Below are 23,747 nucleotides of genomic sequence, written 5' to 3'. Positions count from 1 at the left end.
AATTCTGATGAAGGGTCTAGGCCTGAAACGTCAGCCTTTCTGCTCCTATGATGCTGCTTGGCCTGCTGTGTTTATCCAGCCCTGCACTTTATTACAAGCATGCAGGTAAAAGATCCAAACTCCTCATTCTCCGTGCCTTGAAGTCTGTCTGTAAGTCTGTATAAAATCCCCTCTCTCCCATCTAAAGTTCTGAAATCTCTGTCTCAGTTCAGAGCACTCTTGTCTAGTTCTGAGATCAGGTACAACCAGCAAGTTACTGTACAAAATGCTGAAAAGAGCAATCACAGCTCGCTTTGAAACATGAGTCAATAAAATGTGGGGCTGGAGGAACACGGTAAGTCAGACAAGCATCCAAAGAGCAGGGAAGCCGACGTTTCGGGTCAAGACCCTTCATCAGGACTAGGGAGGGGGAAGGGAGCTCGGAAATAAGCAGAGGGAGGGGCATTGGGGCTGGCCGAAATTAGGTGGGATGCAGGTAAAGAGTGGTAGAGATTGCAGGATGGGGCGGATAGGTGAGAAGAAAGATGGACAGGTTGTGTCAGGTCAAGGAGGTGGGGATAAGAGGGAGGGCTGGACATGAGATGAGGCAGAAGGTGGGGAGATTTTGAAACCGGTGAATTCTATGTTGAGGTCATCGGGCTGTAGGCTCCCGAGGCGGAGTATGAGGTGCTGCTCCTCCAGTTTCGGGGTGGCCTCATTGTGACACTGGAGGAGGCCCAGGGTGGACATGTCGCTCAGGGAGTAGGACGGGGAGTGGAAACAGCTGACAACCAGAAGATGATGTTGATTGGAGTGTACAGAGCGCAGATGCTCTGTGAATTGGTCACCGAGTCTGCACTTGGCCTCACCAATGTAGAGGAGATCACATCGGGAGCAACGGATTCAATTGACCAGGTTAAAAGATGTACGTTCCAATTTGGAATGATTGTTCAGGGCCTTAAATGGAGGGGAGGGGGGAGGTGTAGGGGCAGGTGTAGCACCTCCTGTGGTTGCAGGGGAAGGGGGGGGGGGGGGTGGAATGGTTGGTGGGGAGGGTGGAGAGGATGAGGGAGTCACGGAGTGATTGGTCCCTACGGAAAGCAGATAGGGGTGGGGAAGGACATATCTTTTTGGTGGTGGGGTCTGATTGCAGGTGGCGAAAATGGCTGAGGATGATGCGTTGGATTTGTAGATTGGTGGGGTGGTATGTGAGGGCCAGGGGGTCTCTATAGTTATTGTTGTTCGGGTAAGAATTGCGGGAAATGCAAGAATCATGGGAGAGGGGAAGTTAGGGCCCTTGAAGTAGGAGGACATCTAGGATGTCCGGGAGTGGAACTCTTCATCCCGGGAGCAGATGCAGCGGAGGCGGAGAATTGGAAGTAAGACATCACATTTTTGCAAGAGGGTGGGTGAGAGGAGGTGTAGCCGAGGTAGCTGTGCGAGTCGGTGGGTTTGAAATAGATGTCGGTGCTGAGTCAGTACAAGAGGGTGGGTGGGAGGATGTGTTGCGAGAGGGTGATTCCACATCACTCCTGACCCCTCCATTATCTCAGGACAGTACATTCTCTCGGACTAACAGGAGACAGGAAAACACCGAGATCAGCTTGAGCTATTGAACAACAACCATCTCCTCTCCAGCAAATCCCTTAATTGGTATGAGGTTGCAAATCTTGTTGTTGATAAGTAAGAAGATGAAATTCGAGCTGTGATTTTTAACACCTGGAGAGATTTTGACTCCTTCACTCTTTATTTTCGAATGCTGTGAAGAGCTTGCTGTCTGAAGTAGGATGGATTTGCCTGGTGGCATTTAGAAGCTGGGAGTGGTGCAATGAACAAAATGAAGCAAACGGTGTATGCAGTTGTTAACGATGCTCATTGTTTTTATTAGACATTGAGTCGTAAGGAAATTGTTTGTTTGCTTTTGTCCTGCAGAAAGCGTCCCAGCAGCGGCAGCAAGACTTGGGGAGTCTTCGTGAGTACATGCAGAACTGCACCAACGAGCTGTACTGGATGGACACTCAGGAGGAAGACCGTCTGCGCTACGACTGGAGTGACCAGAACCTCGACTACAAGAGCCGCTACCGCCAGTACGAGGTAACCGCGAACACGGAGATTTCTGCACAACTTCGTTCGTGGGGTGCGGGAGTTTCTGGAAAGGCCAGTGTGTTCATCGTCCCTCCCTTGTTGCTTCTCTTTGAGAAGTTGGTGATGAACCACCTTCTAGAACCACTGCAGTCCGTGTCTACCCCACGAGCTGCTGGGGAGGACCTTCCAGGTTCTGGATCGAGCAACAATGCAAAAACGGAGATGGATGTCCTGGACAGGACGGGTGTGTTTTGGAAGGGAACTTAAATGTGGTAGGTGTTTCCATCTACCATCTGCCTTTTTGGCGCTGGAGAACATGGGTTTGGAAGGTCCTGTCGAAGGGGCTTTGAGTTGCTGGCCTGTATCCTACAGATAACATATGCTGCCACTGAAGTGCTCTGTAGTGAAGGAAGTAGATATTTATGGTGGGTTACCCACTTCTAAGATGACTTTGAAATCTTGACTGGAATTTCTGTCCCTCTACTCAGAGGGATAGTGGATTACTTCCGGATAAGCTGATAAAAAGAGATGATTATTTATTAGTCTAGCTTATCTGTGAAAGATGTTGAATACATCACCCACTTCTACTTTGTAAGGAGTTGTTTTGGCTTGCTTCAGATCAGTAGGTCCTACAAGTCTCAAGATTAGTTCAACTAATAGCTGTAGGAAAACCAGACAGGCAGGTTGGTGGATATGGACAACCTGTAAAATGTGGGAATGCAGCGGGTGGATGTCGATCATGATTTAGTTCAAATACGTCAAAGCTTGGCACTTCAGCAAGATGGCAGGAAGGACAGTCAACTTTGTTAATTATGTTTGTCATTTCCATCTCCCTTTTCCAAATCTGTGGCTCTCAAACTTTCCTTGGGCTGAGCGATCAAGCCACTGAGCTGTTTGTGTGCATTGGCCAGCTCTGGTCTGAAGCTGACCACTCTGTGGTAGTGCCCTGAGGTGTTCTTTATAAAACATACACCTACCAGTTTAATATTTAAAATAAAAGATTCCAAAATGGAAACAGTGATGCAGACAGATGTTTAACTTTTAGTAAAAAGTTTTTTGATTGTCCAAGTTTGTAATCAGCTACAAACCGGTTGGTCACCATTCGCGCCCCACTACAAGCTGGTTAGTTACCATCCCCGTTTCCCCCCCCCCCCCCCCCACTACAAGCCGGTTAGTTACTGCTCCCACCCCCACCACTACAAACCGGTTGGTGTAGGTGTCACGGTATCCAATTTTACAGCCCTGGTGGGGATCAACACAACAGGTCAAAAAACTAAGGCTCACGTCAAGACAATAATGCACGTCTACTTCTGTATATTACAGCTGTAGCTTTGTAAGAGTCAGCACCAGGGGGATAAGACAGTAAATAAAAACATTAATACTTGCAAAAGAACGTACTGATCATGGTGGAACATCATTTTGAAGTAGATAAGGGGAGTCCCTTTCACCAGTTTTACTGTAATTTTTTTCCCCTGCTCCAGGAGGATGAGGGAGAAGGTGGTCATTGCCGGTAATCAGCCTATTTGTATTTGTGTGTTTGCAGAGCTTTGTGGGCCGACACCTAGAGGCTAAGGAAGCGACCGTTAATAAACTGCATGAAGAAGGCAACAAACTGCTGCAAGCAAATCACCCGGGAAAGAATGCTACTGAGGTAATCCGCAATGATACTGCAACTGAATCACAGAATTGTTCGGTGCAGAAGGAGGCTATTTATCTCGTTGGACCTGCACTGATTCTATCCCCTTTTGGCCATTCTTCTGACTTTTCCTCAAACCCCTGCACACCACTCCTACTCGAATAATCATCCAATGCTCCCCTTACCACAATTAAAACTGTCTCCACCACAATTCCAGGCAGTGCATTCCGTCAACGCGTCAACCAACATCCGAAATAGGAACAAACGTAGATCATTCAGTTGTACAAACCTACTCCCACCATTCAGTTACGTCACGGCTCACCAGTTTGTGTTTTGAATTCTGCATTTCCATTTACACCCGATACCCACTTTGACTCCCCTGTCCAGCAAGTACCAGTCCATTTCTGTCTTAAAAATATTCATTGAGCCCACTTCCACCGTCTTTGGAGGGAGAAAGTCATACAACCTTTTGAAGGAAAGCGATTCACTTCTGTCTTGAAAGGCACATTTTATATTTCATATTTTACAGCAGTGTCTCCCTAGTTCTGGACTGACCCACAAGAGAAAACATCCTTTTCCATGTCCACCTTGTCAAGATTGTTCAGGATCAAACCGGTTAGTTACCATTCCCATCCCCTCCCCATTACAAACCGGTTAGTTACCATTCCCATCCCCTCCCCATTACAAACTGGTTAGTTACCATTCCCATCCCCTCCCCATTACAAACCGGTTAGTCACCATTTTTCCCCCCCCCCCCACTCCAAACCGGTTAGTTACCATCCCCCCGCCAATTACAAACCGGTTAGTTACCATTCCTCCCACCCCCAACTACAAATTGTTTCGTTACCATTCCCCAATTGTCCAGTTTTGTACAGTCAATCAGGCAGCCTGATACTTGTTTTATGACAGATTTAATATGTCTGACTCCATTTGTTCCCAACTCAAAACCAGTCAACTCAATGGATTTTAAATATTCTCTTTCTAATGCAGTGGAATTGTTGAGTGGTGTTTGATTGCACCAATTTTAAGAATTAAAATTGTATCCAGAGCATCCCTCGAAAATTTAGTGCTAGGTGAGTTGCTCAAAGGCAATCTGGGAAGCATTTAAGGATGGGCAACAAGTGCTGGCCTTGCCAGTGATAACCACATTCCATGAAAGAAGAAAAACAAACTTCCTTTTGGTTTAAATGTTTCTGCAGATGTGTCAGAAAATCTAGGACTGAATCCTGAGGTCTTGTTCGCCAATAATTTGAGACCCGATGAGCTGATTAGAATGAGGGGGTGTATTTTAGTGTGGAAAGCACAATATTTTGAGAGCATTTGAGGAATTTACCCAGAGTGTGTGGGAATCTGGAAGTCACTGCCTGGGAAGGTACTAGAGGCAGGAAACCTCATAGGCTTTAAAAAGTACTTGGATTAGCACTTCAAGGCTACGGGCCAAGTGCTAGAAAGTGGGGCTGGTGTAGGTAGTTTGGCACAGACTTGATCAGCTAAGGGGCCTTGTTTGTGTTGCATGGCTTTATGACTCTATGACTCTCCTTCAGGCTCACATGGAAGCTGTTCATGCTGACTGGAAAGAATACCTCAACCTGCTGATCTGTGAGGAGAACCACCTCAAGAATATGGATGACTACCACAAGGTAAAAGAGATCACCGACTCTGAAGGATAAACAAAATCCCCACCAAAAGCTGAACTCCAACACCGTTCTTCCACCTTGGGATAGTAAAGACATTGACCTGGACTTTTCCTCTCCGAGCCCCAAATCCATCTCTGGACCTCATTTCCATCTCAAAGAGATTTTTGTGGAGACAAGACTTGGATTTTATGAGCCACATTGGAGTGTGGGCTGATGGGGTCTATTGAGGTCCAAAGGCCTGCCTCAGTTCTTGGGGATAGCAGCCCAGCTCCTAGCATTATTTATATGCTCCTTCATCCCCTTCCACCCATCCCATATCATCTCCATCCCCTCCATGCTTTCTCAAATCTCTCATGTCCTCACTGATTAAAGAAACCCTGTCACCAATTTCAGAACCAATCCTCAAACCAGGTTGTCTGTCATAAAGACCTAATCCCAAGTAAAATACAAAAAAAAACCCAATCTGGTTGTCCCAAAGAGCATGAGATACTTTGGGGTAATACTTGCTGAGAAATAATTTTAGGTTGTAACATTTCTTTGCAATGAATCCAAGTCACGGGGTCCAATCTGAGCATCATGTGAATTTCGGATGATCTGAGTTATTAAGAAATCATTCGGGAGTGTTGGCATCAATGGCTGAGCTAGGTGTTACTGCGCATTCCCATCTTGCCCTTGATAAAGTGGGTGGTGAGATGCCATCTTGAACCACTGCAGCCTGTGTGCTAGTGTAAGGATGCCACTCATGCCAGAGTGTTACAAAGTTAATGCAGAGCTCCTCCTGTGCAAGAGCACACTGGCATCATTTCAGCATAAATGATTGTGGGGCGTGGGGTGGGAGGTGACAAGTGGGATTGGTAGTGGGAGAGAGGGGATAGCATTGGACCAGGCTGGGGGATACAGGTTCAAATCCCATCATGGAAGATGGTGAAATTTAAATTCCATAAAAATTTGTTTTAATGGCAAAACCGTCAATTGTCTTAAAAATCACACTTGATTTATTAGTATTCTTTAGAGAAGGAAACCTGTTGTCCTTACTGGTCTGGTCTACACGTGTCTTGAGACCCACAGTGTATATGAACATACAAATCTGGACCCGGAGTAGGCCATTCAGCCCTTCAAGCCTGCTCCACCATTAAATAAGATAAGGATTGATTTGATTATAACCTTAAAACCACATTCCCACATGGCCTTGTTAACCTTTCACCCTCTAACAAGAATCCATCCATCTCTGCCTTAAAAATATTCACTGAGTTGCAAAGACTTGCATCCTTCTGAGAGAAAGCGATTTGTTTAATCTCTGCTTTAAATGGCAGCTGCTGACTGTTTTAAACAGTGACCCCTAGTGTTAGAGTCTCTCATAAGCAGAAACATCACCTCCACATTGACCCTCTCAAGATCCCTCAGGATTTTGTATGTCTCAATCGATCCTCCTCCTACTCTTCTAAATAGATATGCATTTTCCTCATAAAACAACTTTCCAATTCCAGATATTACTCTAGTAAATCTTCTCTGAACTGCCTCGTTTACATTTTTCCTTAAAAAACGTGACAATACCATGCATAGTACTTAGGATGAGGAGTCACCAGTGTCCTGTGTAACTGAAGGATAACCTCCCTGCTTTTATATTCCATTCCCTTTGCAATAAACAATGTTCTATTATCTTTCCTCGTTACTTGTTGTGCCTGGATATTAACCTTATGCAATTCATGCACACATATTCATTCAGAGCTTTGTAATTTCTCACCACTTAGTTCATATGCTGCTTTTTTATTCTTCCTGCCAAAATGGATAATTTCACATTTTCCCGTATTGTACTCCGTTTATCTACTCACTTATCATTATCTCTTTGTAACCTGGCTTGTGTCCTCTTCACAACTTACTTTCTTTCCTTTTTTTTGTGTCATCAGCAAATTTGGCAACCACATGAATGACAACCAAGTCATTTATCTAAATTGTAAACAGTTGAGATCCCAGCACCAATCCCTGTGGAAAACCACTGCTTAGATCTTGCCAGTCTGAAAAGAGCCGTTCACACCTACTGTACCTCCTGTTAGCCAGTCAATCTTCCATCCTAGCCAATATGCTACCTCCTACACCATGAGCTTTTATTTTCTGCAATAACTTTTGACGTGGCACCTTATCTACATTCACTAGTTCTCCTTTATCCGTAGCATGTGTTGCCTCATCAAAGAACTCCAGTAGATTAGTAAAACATGATTTCTCTTTCACAAAACTATGTTAAGTGCCCTGCGATAACTTCTTTAATGTTAACTCCTAACATTTTTCCTATGACTAATTGGCATGTAGTTTCCTGCTTTTGTGTTCCCTCCCTTTTTAAATAAGAGTTACATTCACTGTGTCCAGTCTAACGGGATCATTCCTGTATCAAGGCAGTATTGCAAAATTAAATTCTTAACCTCCCTTCCAGGTAACAAATGCTGGCCAAATGAATAAATGCAGCTATGCCCAAATTTCAAGATTGAATTTATATAAACGAACATGGGCACAGTGTTGCTTTAGAGTTCTGATGATTTTAATCCTGTTGGCAGATAAAGTGACACAGGTCTGTTGTTTGCATTTTGCTTTGGCATTCATAGGAGATATAGGTATTTGTAGTATTTAATTTTTTTGGTGTGCAGGTGCAATTTGCATACCTTGTTAGGTGACTTTGTACATGAACCTGTACCCACTGGGGCTGAGACAGCATGCAAACTTACTTTAAATCAGGATAGTCCTACCAGACTGAAAGAGGAGCCTTTCATGTCACTTACCTGGGTTGGGTTCTATCTTGGGTCCCCAAGGTACAAGACATTACACCGTCCGGTCTACATCTGCTTTGAGTCAAAGACACTATCGTTTTTTTCTGAAGAAGGGTCCAGGCCCAAAACGTCAGCCTTCCTGCTCCTCTGATGCGGCTTGGCCTGCTGTGTTCATCCAGCTCTACATCTTATTATCTCACTATCCATTAATCCTGGGTCAGCATTTGGCACAATGACTAAACACATAGCTCTCCTGTTGTTCGGGTTACGTTGTAATTTGGCACCTCTCCAATTTATCATTGCTAATGTATCCCATTAAAAAACTGACTGAAAAGCTACACCAGGTATTGACAATAAGAAAGCAACTGTGTTCTTTGTTCAGTATTGTTTTATAGCTGCCTGTTTCACCCCCTTCGATTCCTCTTCAGGTCAGTTTTACAGATTAGCACAACAGCCTGGTAAGGAAACAATTGCAAAACAAAAGTCAAACAATACAAAAGCAAAAACACGCAGATGCTAGAAATCTGCAATAAAAACTGAATGCTGGAGCTACTCAGCAGGAAGAGAAGTACAGAGTTAGTATTTCATGTCAGTGTCCTGAATAAGATAATAGGTGACATAGAAACAAAAACCAGTAGATGCTGGAAATCTGAAACAAGAACAGAGTGCTGGAGATACTTGGCAGGCAGGTCTGGCAGCAATCTGTAGAGAAAACACTTAAGTTTTCAAATCCAGTGACCCTCTGTCAGAATGGATGAAGGGTTATTGGGCTGGAAACCTTAACTCTATTTCTCACGACAGATGATGCCAAACCTGCTGTGTTTCTCAATCATTATTTTGTTATAGAAACCCCACAGTGTGGAAACAGGCCATGCGGCCCAACAAGTCCACACCAACCCTCCGAGGAGCATCCCACCCATCTCCCTACTCTAGCCCTGTAACCCTGCATTTCCCATGGCTAATGCACCTAATCTACACATCCCTGAACACTATGGGTAGCGTAGCATGGCCAATCCACCTAACTTGCACATCTTTATTTTAATCCTATACATGCCCACACAACAAACAAAATTCATGCAGATATCTGCAGCCCATTAGTGCAGCTCTTAGGTCTGTTTATAGCACATGCCATATACCCCATTTTAATTTCGGGAGAGAGAAATATACCTGTTTTCCAGCCATTATAAAGTTGTGCTCCTCCCCTGTGCTGCTGGTTGAAGGGGAAGAGGAATTTCCATCTTCAGTCCTGAAAGTGCACCCCATCTCTGTGAGTGGCAACACTGGATGACCAGCAGTAAGTTGACCTGTTTTCTGTCCACTGATAAGACCATTCAGCCCATCGAGTCTGCTCTTCCATTCAATGGTTAACCATTGATCTGATCACTCAATATTACTTTGTGATGCCACAATGTGGTTGACTCTTAACTGCCTGGTGAGCAATTAGGGATGGGGAATAGATGCTGTCCGAGCTAGCAATTCCCTCATCCTGAGAATGAATAATTTGTCTCTTTTTTTTTTCCTCATAACCCTTGATTCCTTTCCCGATTTAAAAATCTGTCTGTCTCAGTCTTGAATGTGCTTAGCCCATCCTCCACGGCCCTCTGCAGTAAAGAGTTCCACAGATCAACTATTCTCTGGGACAAGACATTACTTCTCATCTCTGTCTTAACTAGATGACCCGTATTCTGAGAGAATGCCCTCGGGTCCTAGACTGTCTCAAATGGGGTGGAAAAAACATTTCTGCATCTACCCTGTCTAGTCCCCAACGAATCTTGCATGTTTCAATAAGGTTGTCTCTCATTCCTCTAAATTCTAATGAGTCCAGGCCACACCTACTCGACTTTTTCTCATAAGACAGCCTCTGTATACCCAGTCTCAGCCTTGTGAGCCTTTTCTGGATTGCCTCCAATGCCAATATTTCTTTCCTTAAACAGGGAGCCCAAAACTGTTCACAGTATTCCAGCTGTGGTCTGACAAGTGCCTTGTATAGTTTTAGCAAAACCTCCCTAATTTTACACTCCATTTCCTTTAAAACAAAGGCCAACATTTACATTTGCCTTCCCTATTTCCCACTGAGTTTGGATGCTAGCCTTTTTGTGAGTCATGGACGAGGAATCCCAAATCTCTTTGTCCCGTGGTTTTCTGCAGTCTTTCTCCATTCAAACAACATTGACTTCCTCTATAGGTCAATGGCAAAGAGAGGCAGGAGCAGACCTGGAGGAGGGGAAGAGAAAGAGGAGGAGGAGGATGGGAAGAGATAACATTGAAGGGGAGAGGGGAAATGCTGAAATAGATGGCGAAGGAGAATGCAGGAGCTGTGAGCAACAATTCAGGGCTCAAGAAGGAGAGCAAATGGCAGCATGAACTGTTGGAGTAAGGAGTGAATATGACTGTGAACTGAGTCAGGGTTTACCAGGAGACGAGCAACTCTTAACTGAGAGGCTATAAATTATTATTTCAACATCAAGAATACCCCAACATTCTCAAGCTTCTTAAGAAAGTGGTGAAGCCGTCCTGTCTGAATTTAACACAAACAACTACATGGATTGACACCTGTATCTCTTCTATTTCAATCTTGTTAGTTTTACAAAGATGCAAAGGACATGCAGGATCTTCTGAAGAAAGTTGACACTGATCTGGATCAGAAGTACAATCCAGAATTCAAGGATGAATTCCAGCTTCAGACTCTGCTGCGTGACCTTGAAGTAAGTAGAACTATCTGTATCATTGCAAAGTTTCTTCCCCCTGAGAACAGGTGACCCAAAATTGATCAATCCCGCTCACCCCTCTATGTCAAGTTAAAACTGTTAAACGTGACCTTTTTGACTCTGACATACTGAGCAATTGCTGAACTTCAGTTGTTCTGCAGTCATTCGTAGAGTCTTACAGCACAGAAACAGACCCTACAGTCTAACCAGTCCGAGCTGACCATAATCCCAAACTAAACTAGTCCCACCTGCCTCCTGCCTGTGTTTGGCCCATATCCTTCCAAACATGTCTTAATAAACTACTTATTTACATAACATACTCATGTAAATGGCATTTAAACATTGTCACTGTACCAATTTCCACCAATTCCTTTGGAAGTTCATTCCACACACGAACCACTATTTTTTTTTTTAAAAGAAAAGTTGCCCCTCATATATCTTTTTTAAATCTTTCTCCTCTCACCATGAAAATATGCCCTCTAGTCTTGAAATCCCCCACCCTAGGGAAAAGACACCTGCTATTCACCATAGCAATACCCCTCATGGTTTCGTAAACCTCTATAAGGTCATCATTTCAGCCTGTGCAGGGCTCTTGCATTGCCTTGCTGTCGTCAACCTCTTTGGCCTCAGGACATCAGGATGGCTGGTGCTGGTAGTTGACTCAAAGCAGCCGTCGAAGAGTGTGCACGTTATTCGGGCTCCAGCACTGCAAGAAAGAGCATAAAGGGGATTTTTGTTGACCGTGAGGTCGAGACCTTGCAATGCATGATCAATAACAAGAAAATGCACTCCACTTTATTTTGTGTAACGTTGTCCGCTGGAGAGAAATTTGGAGGCAATGAAGTTTTTAACTTTTCTTTTCCCGGGTTAGACTTGGAGCTGAGCTTATGGTAGACTCACACAACCCTGCCACCTGTGCCTTATGTTACAAGTCTGAAGCTAGGAGAGGTGCTAGGGACTAAGATGTCTGGTCTGTTGGACAATTCAGTTTCCCAGCCCCATGTTAAAAAAATGGGCCAGCAATTGAAGCTGTTTCCCATATTGTTTCATTGAACCAGTTTATCCCAGAAGGCACGAGAAGCAGCACAGGAAACCTCTTAACATCATCTGAATGATTCCTCGCTACTCAGGCATGCAGTGCATTGAAGTTAATAGCTCAGAAACAAAGGTGTAACTGTTGTTCAGGGTTACATAACCAATGCCCCCTGGGTTAGCTTGGGACTGTTATCATTATTCATGGCAACAGAAGCCACTTCCCAGCAATGCTCGGTGGTGGGGGGGGTTTATTGCAAAGGCTTCTCAATGCTAATGATTGCTGCCTCACTCACTACAGGACCAGGATCGAGCGCTGGACAAGTACGATGACGCAGTGAAAACCCTGAAGAAACGTAGCCAGCAGGTGCTGCCTCTCAAGTATCGGCGCGCCAACCCTTCCAAACCCGTCCCGGTAGAGGCTCTTTGTGACTTCGATTCTGAAGAAGTAAGAAATTCCCTCTTGAATTTGTCTGACATGAATCTTCGAGAAGGGGTGGTGACATAGAGCTATCGTCCCCAGACCAGGGCCCTAAGCGAACATCTCTGGGGACATGGGTTCAAATCCCACCTTGCCAAATGGTAAAAATTGCATTCAATGAAGCTTGGAATTAAATGCTCATCTAATGGCAATGATGCAACCGTTGTCAGTTGGTTCACTAATGCTCTCTAGTGAAGGGAAATCTGCTGGCCTACATGTGACTCCATTACTTTGTGACAGACTGGGCTGTGTTTGCAACTCTGCAACTTCTCACAGTCTTGGGGAGAGCATGTTTCCATAGCAAGCTGTGATGCACCCAGTTTGGGGAGGTGATGGCCTAGTGGTATTGTCGCTGGACTGTTAATCCAGAGACCCAGATAATGTTCTGGGGACCCGGGTTCAAACCCTGCCACGGCAGATGGTGGAATTTGAATTCAATAAATATTTGGAATTCAGAATCTAATGATGACCATGAATCGATTGTCGGGAAGAACCCATCAGGTTCACCAATGTCCTTTAGGGAAGGAAACTGCCCTCTTTACCTGGTCTGGCCTCCATGTGTCTCCAGACCCACAGCAATGTGGTTGACTCTTAACTGCCCTCGGGGCAATTAGGGATGGGCAATAAATGCTGCCTAGCCAGCGACGCCCTCATCCCGTGAATGAATAAAGAAACAAAAAGATAAGAAGCTGCCCATGGAACTTCTACAAAAATTGGTATGATTCATTGTGGACACGCCAAATGTCCTTAGCTTTCTGAGGAAATGGAACTGTTGGTCTGACTTGTTTATCTTGTCTGTTAGGCTAACGGGGTTGAATAATGCAGTCAGCCAACTGTCAGGGTGTGGTATGTGGCCCTCTTGTATTACAGGAGAACTTGCTTTTGAAATGGTTCCCAAATTTAAGTCTGTTTCTGTTGGCGCCAAGTCTGCCACCTTCACATGGCAGCTTGGGTTTGACAGTTGAGGGAACTACCATGAATGGTGCCTGCAGCATGGGGGAGCGGTGATGGGTACAAAGCTAAATGTGGTGTGGGAACACCAGCAGTTCAGTCTGTTTCTGAACCGAACCAAGGTGCAAAATGCAGGAGTGCCAACGTAGTGAGTCACTTAGCTTTAGCAGAAGAGGATTTTAGGAACAGGAAGAGGCCATTCAGCCCCTCAAGCCAGCCAATGAGGTCATGTGTGATCTGTATCATCACTTCATCCACTTACCGTGATTCCTTACTTTTTACTGCCTATCAAAACCATAGATTTAAGGAATTGTGGAATAACAAGGTGTACAGCTGGATAAACACAGCAGGCCAAGCAGCATCAGAGGAGCAGGAAGGCTGACGTTTCGGGCCTGGACCCTTCTTCAGAAATTGTGTATTTTTTTTTCTGACAGTTTTACTAGAGTTTTTTGGCTTGTGAATTCCATGCAGTATCAAGTGGTAGTTGCCTTAAACTGACCTGGAAATTTGTTAACGGGTTTCTTTTCCTTCCTCATTTTGCAGACACATATCCAACGTGGGGAGAGGTATACACTGAATAAGAACCTCAATGGAACTCACTGGGAAGTGTCCGATACGGCTGGTCAGAAACAGAAGGCTCCTGCTGTTTGTTTTATTATTCCTCCAACTGACCCTGAGGCTGTAGCAGTTGGTGATGAGTAAGTCCAAAGGCTACCCTCTTCGGTTGTATCTTACAAACTTTTGGAAGTGGAACCTAACTCGTCCTTTCACTGTGATGGGTGCATGAATGTTAGCAGCCACAGCCTATTCTAGAAAAGGCTGGCTTCCAGAGAAGGCATGAAACAAATTCCTAAACTGTGGTTTCTGACACCACCACACCCCCCCGCACAACATTGGCGTTGCAGAATGAATCCAGGCTCACAGAACGCTGGCGAAACTCAGCAGGTCGGGCAGCAACTGAGGAGAGAGAAACAGTTAACGTTTCAAGTCTGATGTGACTGTTTAAAAGAATGTGGGATGGATGATGAGTAGGGGAGAGGTGCAGTGTTGCCGGAACACAGTCCAGCCCATGATGTTAGTACAATGGTTGCTAACTAGTACTGAATGAGGATGGCACTGACATCAGCCACAAGGTGGCGATCTCGGCTAGATTGGCCATCTTATCTACGTTCAGTTGCACCACGTAGCTGTGAGATGGCACCTCATGGGCAACAAACCAAAAAGGAAGGAAGACATATTAGAAAAAAAACTCCGAGGTCCAAGAAAGTTAGCCTCAAGTTAATTCATCACTCTTATTTGGGGCATCAGTCTGTACTCCCTGATCTGCCACCAAGTTTATCTTCTATCAAACTTTACGGTGATGAGTTGGTATATACTTCGTTTTAAATGGTGCAGTTTCTGAGCTGTGTATTTGATGGTTCACACTGTGGTCTGTGTTGTTATTTTCCCCACCCAGCATCACCAATCAATACAATAGTGTCAAACAGAAGAGTGGCAGTACCAAGAACGTTCTCCAGAAACGTTTCAACGAGATTAAACAAGTTAACAAACCAGGTTTGTGTTTAAACGCAATGAGAGTAAAGTGAAGGTATTCTCAAATGGTACTGGGCAATCAAATGACTTTTCCCTATGGATTTAGTTTTCACATCAGTCTCCGGCTAGTTGGGTAGTAAAGGCCACCCTACTCACAGCCATCTCTCTACCCATATGAGATTTTTCTTTCCAAATCTGCATGTCCCCTCTTCGTGTTCTCTCTCTCTCTGCGAAAATTTCCATGTCTACTTCAGTAGGGGTAGTGGGGGGTGGTGGGAGGCAGTGGGAGTCCTAACCTTGTGGTTAGAGGTGGGTGACCCGCAGACCTCCTTAATACCATAAGGGAGAGCGTCGACCATAATGTGATAGACAACATTTCTAGGAGTGCTTACCACTGACAAGAATAGAATAGCAGAATGTTTAAAAAGAAATGGTGAGTGTTGGAATTCTGCAATAAAAAGTGTGTTAGATTCTAGTTGAAGATTAAGCCGTCTTTCTCTCTTGAATCCTAATTATCCTAGAGTGCAATTTCCAACCTTTTCTATTGTATTGAATCCTTCACTAACACTGAGGCTAGGGCACTGACTGTAGGTGTAGAAAATGAGTTGGAAATTCACCATTATCATGTGAAATTTCAATGCCGCGATAATGCTCGGATACATCTCTGGTGAGCATCAGTGTTTTCTCAAGCGTGCAAGAATATAACATCTCGGAGCAGGCATAGGCTGTACAGGCCTGGCTGAAATTCTACTCAACTCCACTTTCTTGCCCAATCCTTCTATCCCCGATTCCCTTAGTACCCAAAATCTATCAACCTCAATCTTGAATACACTCATTGACTGAAGCCCCCAGCTAGAGAATTCCACAGCTTGATAATGCTCTGAGTGAAATATTTCTCATTGTTTCAGTTCTAAATGGTTGAGGTTTCCTCCTGACTTTCTGCGCCCTGGATCTAAACTTTGTAGTCAGGAGGAACTGCTTCTCAGCATCTGTCATCCTCAAGAATTGTCTCATTGCAATCATCTGTTGTTTTTCCAAATCCCTTTCTAGTGGCACCACGGGCCCATATGCCCCATGTGTCTATATGCACCACAAGGACTGTAGCGCTTCAAGAAGGTGACTTTTTCTACCACCTTCTCATGGGCAGTTAGAGATGTGAGACAAACACTGGCCCACCCAGCCCGCAACACCTACATCTCACCAATAATGAGGTTAAAATAAGGCACATTCTACTCATTCCCTACTCCTGGGACAGCCCTCTCACCCCAGGGATCAGGGTATTGAAACCTCTGTCATAGAACTGAAAATTTCCTTGGGCAACGAGACCAAAGCAGTGCATTGTACTCCAGTGTGATCTTTCCAAAACGCTTAAAAATGGCAGTATGTTTTCCTTACTATTGCATTCAAGCCCCTTTGCTACGAAATCTAAAATTTCATTTGTCTTTCTAATTACTTGCTGTACCTGCGTTAACTTCCTGTGATGTTTACCAAAAACCCCCAACTCCCTGTGTTTGCTGGTTCCTAGTACAACTTAAGATATGACTAGGTTATTATCAGATCCTTTATTATAGATAGCACATATTCCATTGATATTGTTATTTTTCTTATTTTTTCACAGTGGTGAAGACCGCCCAGGTTCCTGTATCAAGTATGTAACATTTTTGTATTGCACCACTGGGGTTTTATATGTACTTTTTTTGACTATTGTAATTTAATTATTGTTAATATCAGCAGCTTGTAATGATTTAGAACCTTTATCACAAGAGTCTGTCTCAAAGTGCTTCCCGGGAGTGTAATCAAATGAACACGTACACAAAGCCAAAGATGGAGATGTTAGGATATTGGGCTGAATGACTCAAGAATCTTGATGTAAAGTGAGTCTTTCAGGAGAATAGAGAGATGGAAAGATTTATGGAGGCAAGTCCAGATGTTAGGGTCTGGATCGCTGACAATAGTGAGGACAATAGAATAGGGGATGCAGAAGAGACCACTGTTGCAGGGTCACCGAGTCCGTGAAGGATTGTAGAGCTGGATCAGTTGGGGAATCAGGGAGTTATGTGGACAAGACAGGAATGTGGACTTGAGGAATGTCGAATCAGCCTGTGATCCTATTGAATGGTGGGGCAGGTTCGATGGACTGAATGGCCAACTTTTTGTCCTATCTCTTGTGGTCTTCTAGAGGTTACAGAGATAATAGAGTGGGACATGGAGAGATTTGAGCAAGAGATTTAAATTGAGGGATCCATAGAGCAGGAATAAACGTAGATTACGGAGTACAGGGATGATGGCCAAATGGTAATATTGTGAGTTAGGATATGGGCAGCAGGGTTCTGGATGAGGTCAGTATGGAAGGTGAAAGAAGAAAAGCTGGCTCAAAGAGTAATTGAACTGTGTAATCAGGTGGTGATAAAAAGGCTGTGCAGGGGATTGAACGGTAGCCAGGCTTGAGGCAGGAGCAGAGATGGCAGTGGTGTTACAGAGATGGAAGAAAGTGGCATTTGTGGCAAGTGGGATACAGGGGCACGGGGAGTCATGAGCTCAGTTCAGGGTCAAACAGGATGCCATGTTTGCCAGCATTCTGACTCGACCATGAGACAGAGACTAGAGAAGGGGTTAAAATGAGTGATACAGGAATAATCTTTGTATTGGTGGCTGAAATCAATGGCTTTGATCTTCCCAATATTTAATTGGAAAGATGTTACGATCAACAATTTCATAAATGCTTGACTATTTGTGTAAATAATGGCTTGCGGTCTCTTAACTGGCTCATGTGAGTAGCCTTTAGTCTCTAATTGTTTACACAGTGAATTCTTGCTTGTAATTTGAAATTATTGCCTTGTGGTGAAACTGGTTGGTGGATGAAAGTGGAATTTATTTAAACCCAGTTGAGCATAGAATTCTTGTAAAAGCATCACCAGTGTTATGAGCTGGAAGATCCTGCTCCTCCTGGTTAAATTATGACTTGTGGCTGTGAATGATTTACCAGATGAGGCAGCAAGGCTTTCAATGTGATTGAATAAATACACTCATCATCTTGGCCAAAGTCAGAGCATCATCTATGTACAAGTTGTTGGGTCTTTTGCAAATTAGCAACATTCATTTTTGTTAAATTCGAGAGTCACTTTAACAAAATAATATGCTTTTAGAGGAAATCATTTTCATTTACTGTGAATTCCAATGAATGCACAAGCTGCATTAACCGAATCTCTCCTGTTGGGAAGCGTACAAATAGGAATAATGTAACTACCAGTTTTAGTTGATGCTAAATGTACTGTAAAAATAATTCAGCTGTCACTTTGGATGCTCATCTTTTGGCCTCATGAAAACTGTTGTGTAAGGACTTTAGAACCTTGGAGCAACCCTGTGATGATTTCACTGAGCTGCTCTCCATTAGGTATAAATACCACAGTGTGGGCAGAGTTTATAGGATCCACAAGAGAATACACATGAACTGCCCAGGGGCACAGGAGGAAGAAAAGGGATACAAATGCAGTGACATATGTGTAATAGGGTGACCAGCACAGAATGGCAGAGTACAATGATGTAACAAGATTATTTATGTTTATGTAGTATTTAGTACTAAGATGTAACAAACAGTGTTATAACACAGTCCAAGTCCAGAGGCAGTTCATGACTTTGTCTCCTCCTCCAGCAATCTGTCTTGAACCCAAACCCATGCACTAAAATAAAAAGTGATTGTGAAGTGATGTAGATCCCAGTTTATATACCAGAGCAAATAGTAACTATGCAAGCCTTGGAATCTGATGGATGGAGTTAAATGCCCTCCAGATGCACCCACAAGATTCCTTCCTTTCCTGTGAAAATGTTGAAATCCTGCCAGTTCTAATGACTTGCTGCAAATTGCTCGTTGAGAATGAACTCATCAAAATTGTACTGGATGGGATTATTGAGAAGAAACCTATTAACAAGCAAAACTGCCAAAGAATGGGCACCAAACAAAAGGGGAGAGTGCAAGAATATCATTTCATTCAAGATGACTTGGTTGATATGGTTACATCATAGTGGCAAAGTAACAGGGTGTTACCATGGATCTCCAATTTTAAGGTTCTAACTGTATTTCATTATGCGTGGTCAGATACCCAGGACCAGCAATGTCTGAAACTGCTATCAGACTTGGATAAGATTCAGAATGATGTAGCCAAACAGGAGAAGGCAATCCAGTCCTGTACACGGCCACCGCTGGAGCAGAAGAAGCCCATCCAGGACAGCAAGGACCGCATCCAGGATCTAAAGGTAAACTCTGTTGCTAGAGTTAATTATAAGGAAAGAGCTTGCATTTACAAAGCACAGTTCAGTGTTTTAGGTGAGGCAATAACTCAATGGTATTGTCAGTGCCCAGGTTAATGCTGTGGGAACATGGGTTCGAATCCTGCCACAGCAGTGAGTGAAATTTGAATTCAGTTAATGAGGTTGTAATGAAGCAAGCTGATTCAATGATGACCATTGTCAATTGTCATAAAAACCCCATCTGGTTCACCAATGTCCTTTAGATAAATTGAATTTGTCATCCTCACCTGGTCTGACCTACATGTGACTCCAGACCCAGAGCAATGTGGTTGACTCTTAACTGCCCTCTGAAATGGCCCAGCAAGCCTCTCGGTTCAAGGGAACTATGGATGGGTAATAAATGCTGGCCTTGACAGTGACAAGGACATCCCATCAAAGAATAAAGAAGCAAGCTAACACCTACTTCACAGCTCATGATGTACCTTCCCGGTGCAGGATTGCAGGAAACACAATAGCCAATTTGTACGAATGGAATTGAGATAACTGACAAGATAACCTGTTTCGCTGGTGTTTGTTGAGGGATATTAACTGTTGGCTAGGACACGAGGAACACTTAAATAATGCAATATGACCTTATTCATCCATTTAGGAGAGCATACCTTTCATTCAAGAGACATCCCCTTCAGGCAGTGTAAGATTATCCACCTGGATTATGCATTAAATCCTAATCTTAATCTTGAACTTTTGAGTATACCGCCTCTCAGAATAGACTAAGCCAAAGCAGATTCACATAAATTACTTGTTCTGTAGAGACGTTGGAGTCTGGGTGTAAATCAATGACCATTTTGACACGACAGCTTCCATGTTCAGGGTTGGGCAGTATTGTGATCATAACTTTCAATATCCAGCTGCCTGAAACTAATAATAGTTCTGAAATCGGGACAGGATAAGGAGAAGAGAGGAGTCAGTACAAAGATGCTGATCCTTCACTCACCAATCGCACTTAAACTCAAATTATGAAGACAAACCTTTATTATGCAAATATCAAATCTAATTGCAGTTACTTAGTTTGGAAATCAGGAAATGCTTTGATAAGGCTTAGTGTCTGGTCATATTGTTGAAAGTTTGGATGTTATCTTATGTTTGCCATTATTGGTAAATTTCAGTAGAGAAGACACACTTTTTGACCAGATTCTATTCACGTTCGCCTCTTTTTGAATGTAAAAGTAGGGAGATTATGATCCTGTTATACAAGGCATTGGTGAGACCACCTCCTGAACTAATGGTGTACAGTACTGAACACCTTATTTAAGAAACCATGTGAATGTATTGGAGACAAGTTCGAAGAAGGTGTATAACACTAGACAACCCATCCATTCCAGGTATTAATGTGGAACGGCTGGAAAAGGAAGTTTGTGAGGGGACTTTGCAGGGTGCATGTGGAAAGGATGTATCCTCTGGTGGAGAATCCAGAGCCAGGGGACATTGTGTTTAGAAATAAGGTGTCACCCATTTAAAACAGTATCAGGAGAATTTCTTTTTCCCTCTGAGGGTTATATTAGAAACTTCCTTCCTCCAAAAGGAGGTGGAGGCAGAATCTTTGGATATTTTTAAGGCAGAGGTTGATAGATTCTTGTGAAGCAAGGGGGTGAAAGGATTTCAGGATAGGCCAAACTGTGGAGTGGAGATCAGATCAGCCATGATCTTATCTGATGGTGGAGCAGGCTCAAAGGGCCGAGTGGCCTACTCTTGTTATGAATTTAAATCTTTGTTTGCTTCTTGGTGTATTTGTGGAACTCTAATTTAAGGCATTCATTTGAATTTGTAATGTGACTCATTTACTCCTGCTAGAAGTGACGCACTTTCGTACACAGACACTTGAATATGCTCAAGCCTTGCTCCTCTTTTGAATTATCTGCAACCTTGGGAGCTTGTAGTTCCCTGTTACTTTCTCCAAGACAATACCTTGACCACTTAGACTTGAATAGTTGACCAGTGGGCATACTTTTTTGATCAATTGAAATTTGCTTTACTTGCATTTGTCCTGTTGAGTGCAAAACATAATGCTTTGGAAACTTGTCTCTCATTCACTGCTGAAATGGACATCTAGTTCATTGCATTATCTTCCCGAACTCGTGGGCATAAAGCAATTTTGATGGTCATCAGTAAACTATCATTGACCTCGGCTAGCTTCCCTCCCTGTGGAAAGAAACCTACTGTATTTCCCAGCTCCCTTCCCCCTCCCCATTTCTGAACACGGCCTGATGGCTTAAACATGGAATTCACCAATTTTAGAATCTGCCCACCCACAGCCTCATCCCATGACCAACCCTCCCTCTCATCCCCAACTCCTTGATCCGACACAACCTATCCATCTTCTCTCACAGCCATCCCACTGACCAATCCCTACCTGCACCCACCTATCACTATCACACCTACCTTCCCCAGCCCCACCCCTCCTCTCTCTATTTCCCAGCTCCCTTCCCCCTCCCCCATTTCTGAAGAAGGGTCCCGACCTGAAATGTCAACTTTCCTGCTCCTCTGATGCTGCCTGGCCTGCTGTGTTCCTCCAGTTCCACACTGTGTTATCTCTGACTCCAGCATCGGCAGTTCTTACTGTCTCCACTGTGTATTAAATCGTTTTCCACAAGGCTTTTAGAATTTCAGTTTCATTTTTGGAAGAAGTAGGTCACTTTAAACGCATGAATGTGTAAAAAAAGACTTTGTTTTTTCTGTCTAGAACATCAGTGGTTCGATCGGCCAGATTGAAATAACAAAGATGTCCAAAGAAAGGGAGTGTCAGGGATTTCTGTCACAGTATCCCCAAGTGGCTGGTGCCCCTCAACTTCGTACCAAACTGGATGACACGAACAACAAATTTGACCAGGTCAGCCTCCTGCTCAGCTGCTCTGAAGAGAAGTAAGTAACATTAGATTTATGCGGTAATATGTAATCTTTGTACGTTTGTTATCCTGTAGTAATATTGAAGGAAGCAACATTAGGCTAATGTGTGAATCAAGTGGAAAACCAGTAACTGTGATTTGCCTGCACCCACCCAATTTCCTTTCCCATTGAAGCCAGGAAAGAAACAAAATGGCAAAATGTCTCCCAACTTGTCTGTGCTCCTAACAAATTGTCTTGTAGACTGCTGAAGGTTCTTTGCATTTGGTACAATAAGCCACCTTAGTTTAATAGCTACAGGTACTCGTGTGTGAGTAATGTTGCTGCTCACATCAATTCCCAGATCTCCTGCTTGTACCTCGGAAGGATGACAGGGTTGGGGCAATGGTGCTGCAGTCATTGCGCGCGAAACAGGAGCAGGAGGAGATAACATGGTCCACCGAATCTGCTCCACTGTTCACTATGAACATGGCTTCACCTTCCCTTCCTGCCTGCTCCCTTGATTCCCTGAGAGACTATCTGTCTGCCTGCCTCAGCTTTCAATGATGGAGCATTGACAGCTCCAGAGATCTCCAAAGACTCTCAACCCTCAGAGCAAAGTGATGTCTCCGCATCTTAAATGACCACCCTTGTCCTCAGAGACTGTGCCCCATATTTTAAGTTCGCCAACCAATGGAAACCACCTCTCCACATCTACTCTGCTAACCCCCTTGAACACTTCGATGAAAGCACCTCTCATTCTTGTAAACTCCAGAGACCACAAACTCAACTTGCTCAGCTTCCTATCCTACAACACTGTACCTCCCCTCTCCCACTGCCATTATTGGGATAAGGATATTATTGGCTAGACCAGCATTTATCATCCACTCCTAATTGTCCAGCGAGCAGCTAAGATTCAACCACATTACTGTGGGTTTGAAATCACATGTAGACCAGGTAGGTCTACGTGGTAGGGATGGCAGTTTCCATCCTAAAAGACATTAGAGACAATAGGTCATCATTAAAGACTTAATTCTAGGTCAGATTTTTGTTTATGTATTGGGTTCAGTATCCATCATCTGCCATGGCAGGATTCAAAGCCAGATCCCCAGACCATTACCTGGCTCACTGAATTAGCAATCAACCAACAATAAACCATCCCCTTCCCTTTTGTCACAAGATCTTCTGTGATCCCATTGAACCATGCAGCTGGGAGCATGTGATTGGTGAATTCAGCCAGAGGCATGCTACATTCTTAGCATTTCCTTTCCCTCTGCGCCTGATGCTGGACTTATATTTTCCATGTGGTCCTTTGCCCCAGTATGATGAATTAATGGCGTACTAATTGGCAAATCTTTACAGGGCCCAGGCTGCCAACAAGTTGGAGAACACCCTCCAGAAAGGCAGAGCCACTTTGACAGAATACGAGAACAAATTGCTCAAGGATCAGACTGTTCCAGATAGCATCTGGGGACTGGACAGCAAGAAGCAGGAACTTGATGTGAGTACTGTCTCAATGCTCCTATACAATGTAGCCCTGAGCGCCTCATCTGTGAAAAACCAGGAAGTAGTCACCTGTAACGTAACCAATCTCTCCATTCAAACCAAAAGCCAACGTTCCACCCCAACCTTAAGTTTACCTGGACCATCTCTAACACCTCTCTCCCCTTCCTGGACCTCTCTGTCTCCATATCGGGCAACCACCTAGAAACCGATATTCATTTCAAGCCCACCGACTCCCACAGCTACCTAGAATACTCCTCCTCCCACCCACCTTCCTGCAAAAATGCTATCCCCTATTCCCAATTCCTTCGCCTC

The 23,747-nt window shown here is 43.9% G+C and overlaps 1 protein-coding gene across 1 annotated transcript in view; it reads left to right on the top strand.

The window, feature by feature from the left end:
* Positions 1 to 1,896: 1,896 nt before the first annotated feature.
* Positions 1,897 to 23,747, top strand: part of ppl (periplakin) — a 34,897-nt gene continuing 13,046 nt past the window's right edge. Inside the window, exons 1-11 of the mRNA XM_048609837.1 lie at positions 1,897 to 2,073; positions 3,608 to 3,715; positions 5,245 to 5,340; positions 10,679 to 10,801; positions 12,138 to 12,284; positions 13,812 to 13,966; positions 14,725 to 14,822; positions 16,420 to 16,449; positions 18,898 to 19,055; positions 21,790 to 21,968; positions 23,292 to 23,430. Coding sequence (XP_048465794.1) covers positions 1,960 to 2,073; positions 3,608 to 3,715; positions 5,245 to 5,340; positions 10,679 to 10,801; positions 12,138 to 12,284; positions 13,812 to 13,966; positions 14,725 to 14,822; positions 16,420 to 16,449; positions 18,898 to 19,055; positions 21,790 to 21,968; positions 23,292 to 23,430 — 1,347 coding nt within the window. The 5' untranslated portion in view covers positions 1,897 to 1,959. The remainder of the gene's footprint in view (positions 2,074 to 3,607; positions 3,716 to 5,244; positions 5,341 to 10,678; positions 10,802 to 12,137; positions 12,285 to 13,811; positions 13,967 to 14,724; positions 14,823 to 16,419; positions 16,450 to 18,897; positions 19,056 to 21,789; positions 21,969 to 23,291; positions 23,431 to 23,747) is intronic.

Source organism: Rhincodon typus, chromosome 21, assembly GCF_021869965.1.
Source record: "Rhincodon typus isolate 14 chromosome 21, sRhiTyp1.1, whole genome shotgun sequence".
In the NCBI taxonomy this organism is placed as follows: Eukaryota; Metazoa; Chordata; class Chondrichthyes; order Orectolobiformes; family Rhincodontidae; genus Rhincodon; species Rhincodon typus.
This window is presented reverse-complemented; position numbering and strand designations above follow the sequence as displayed.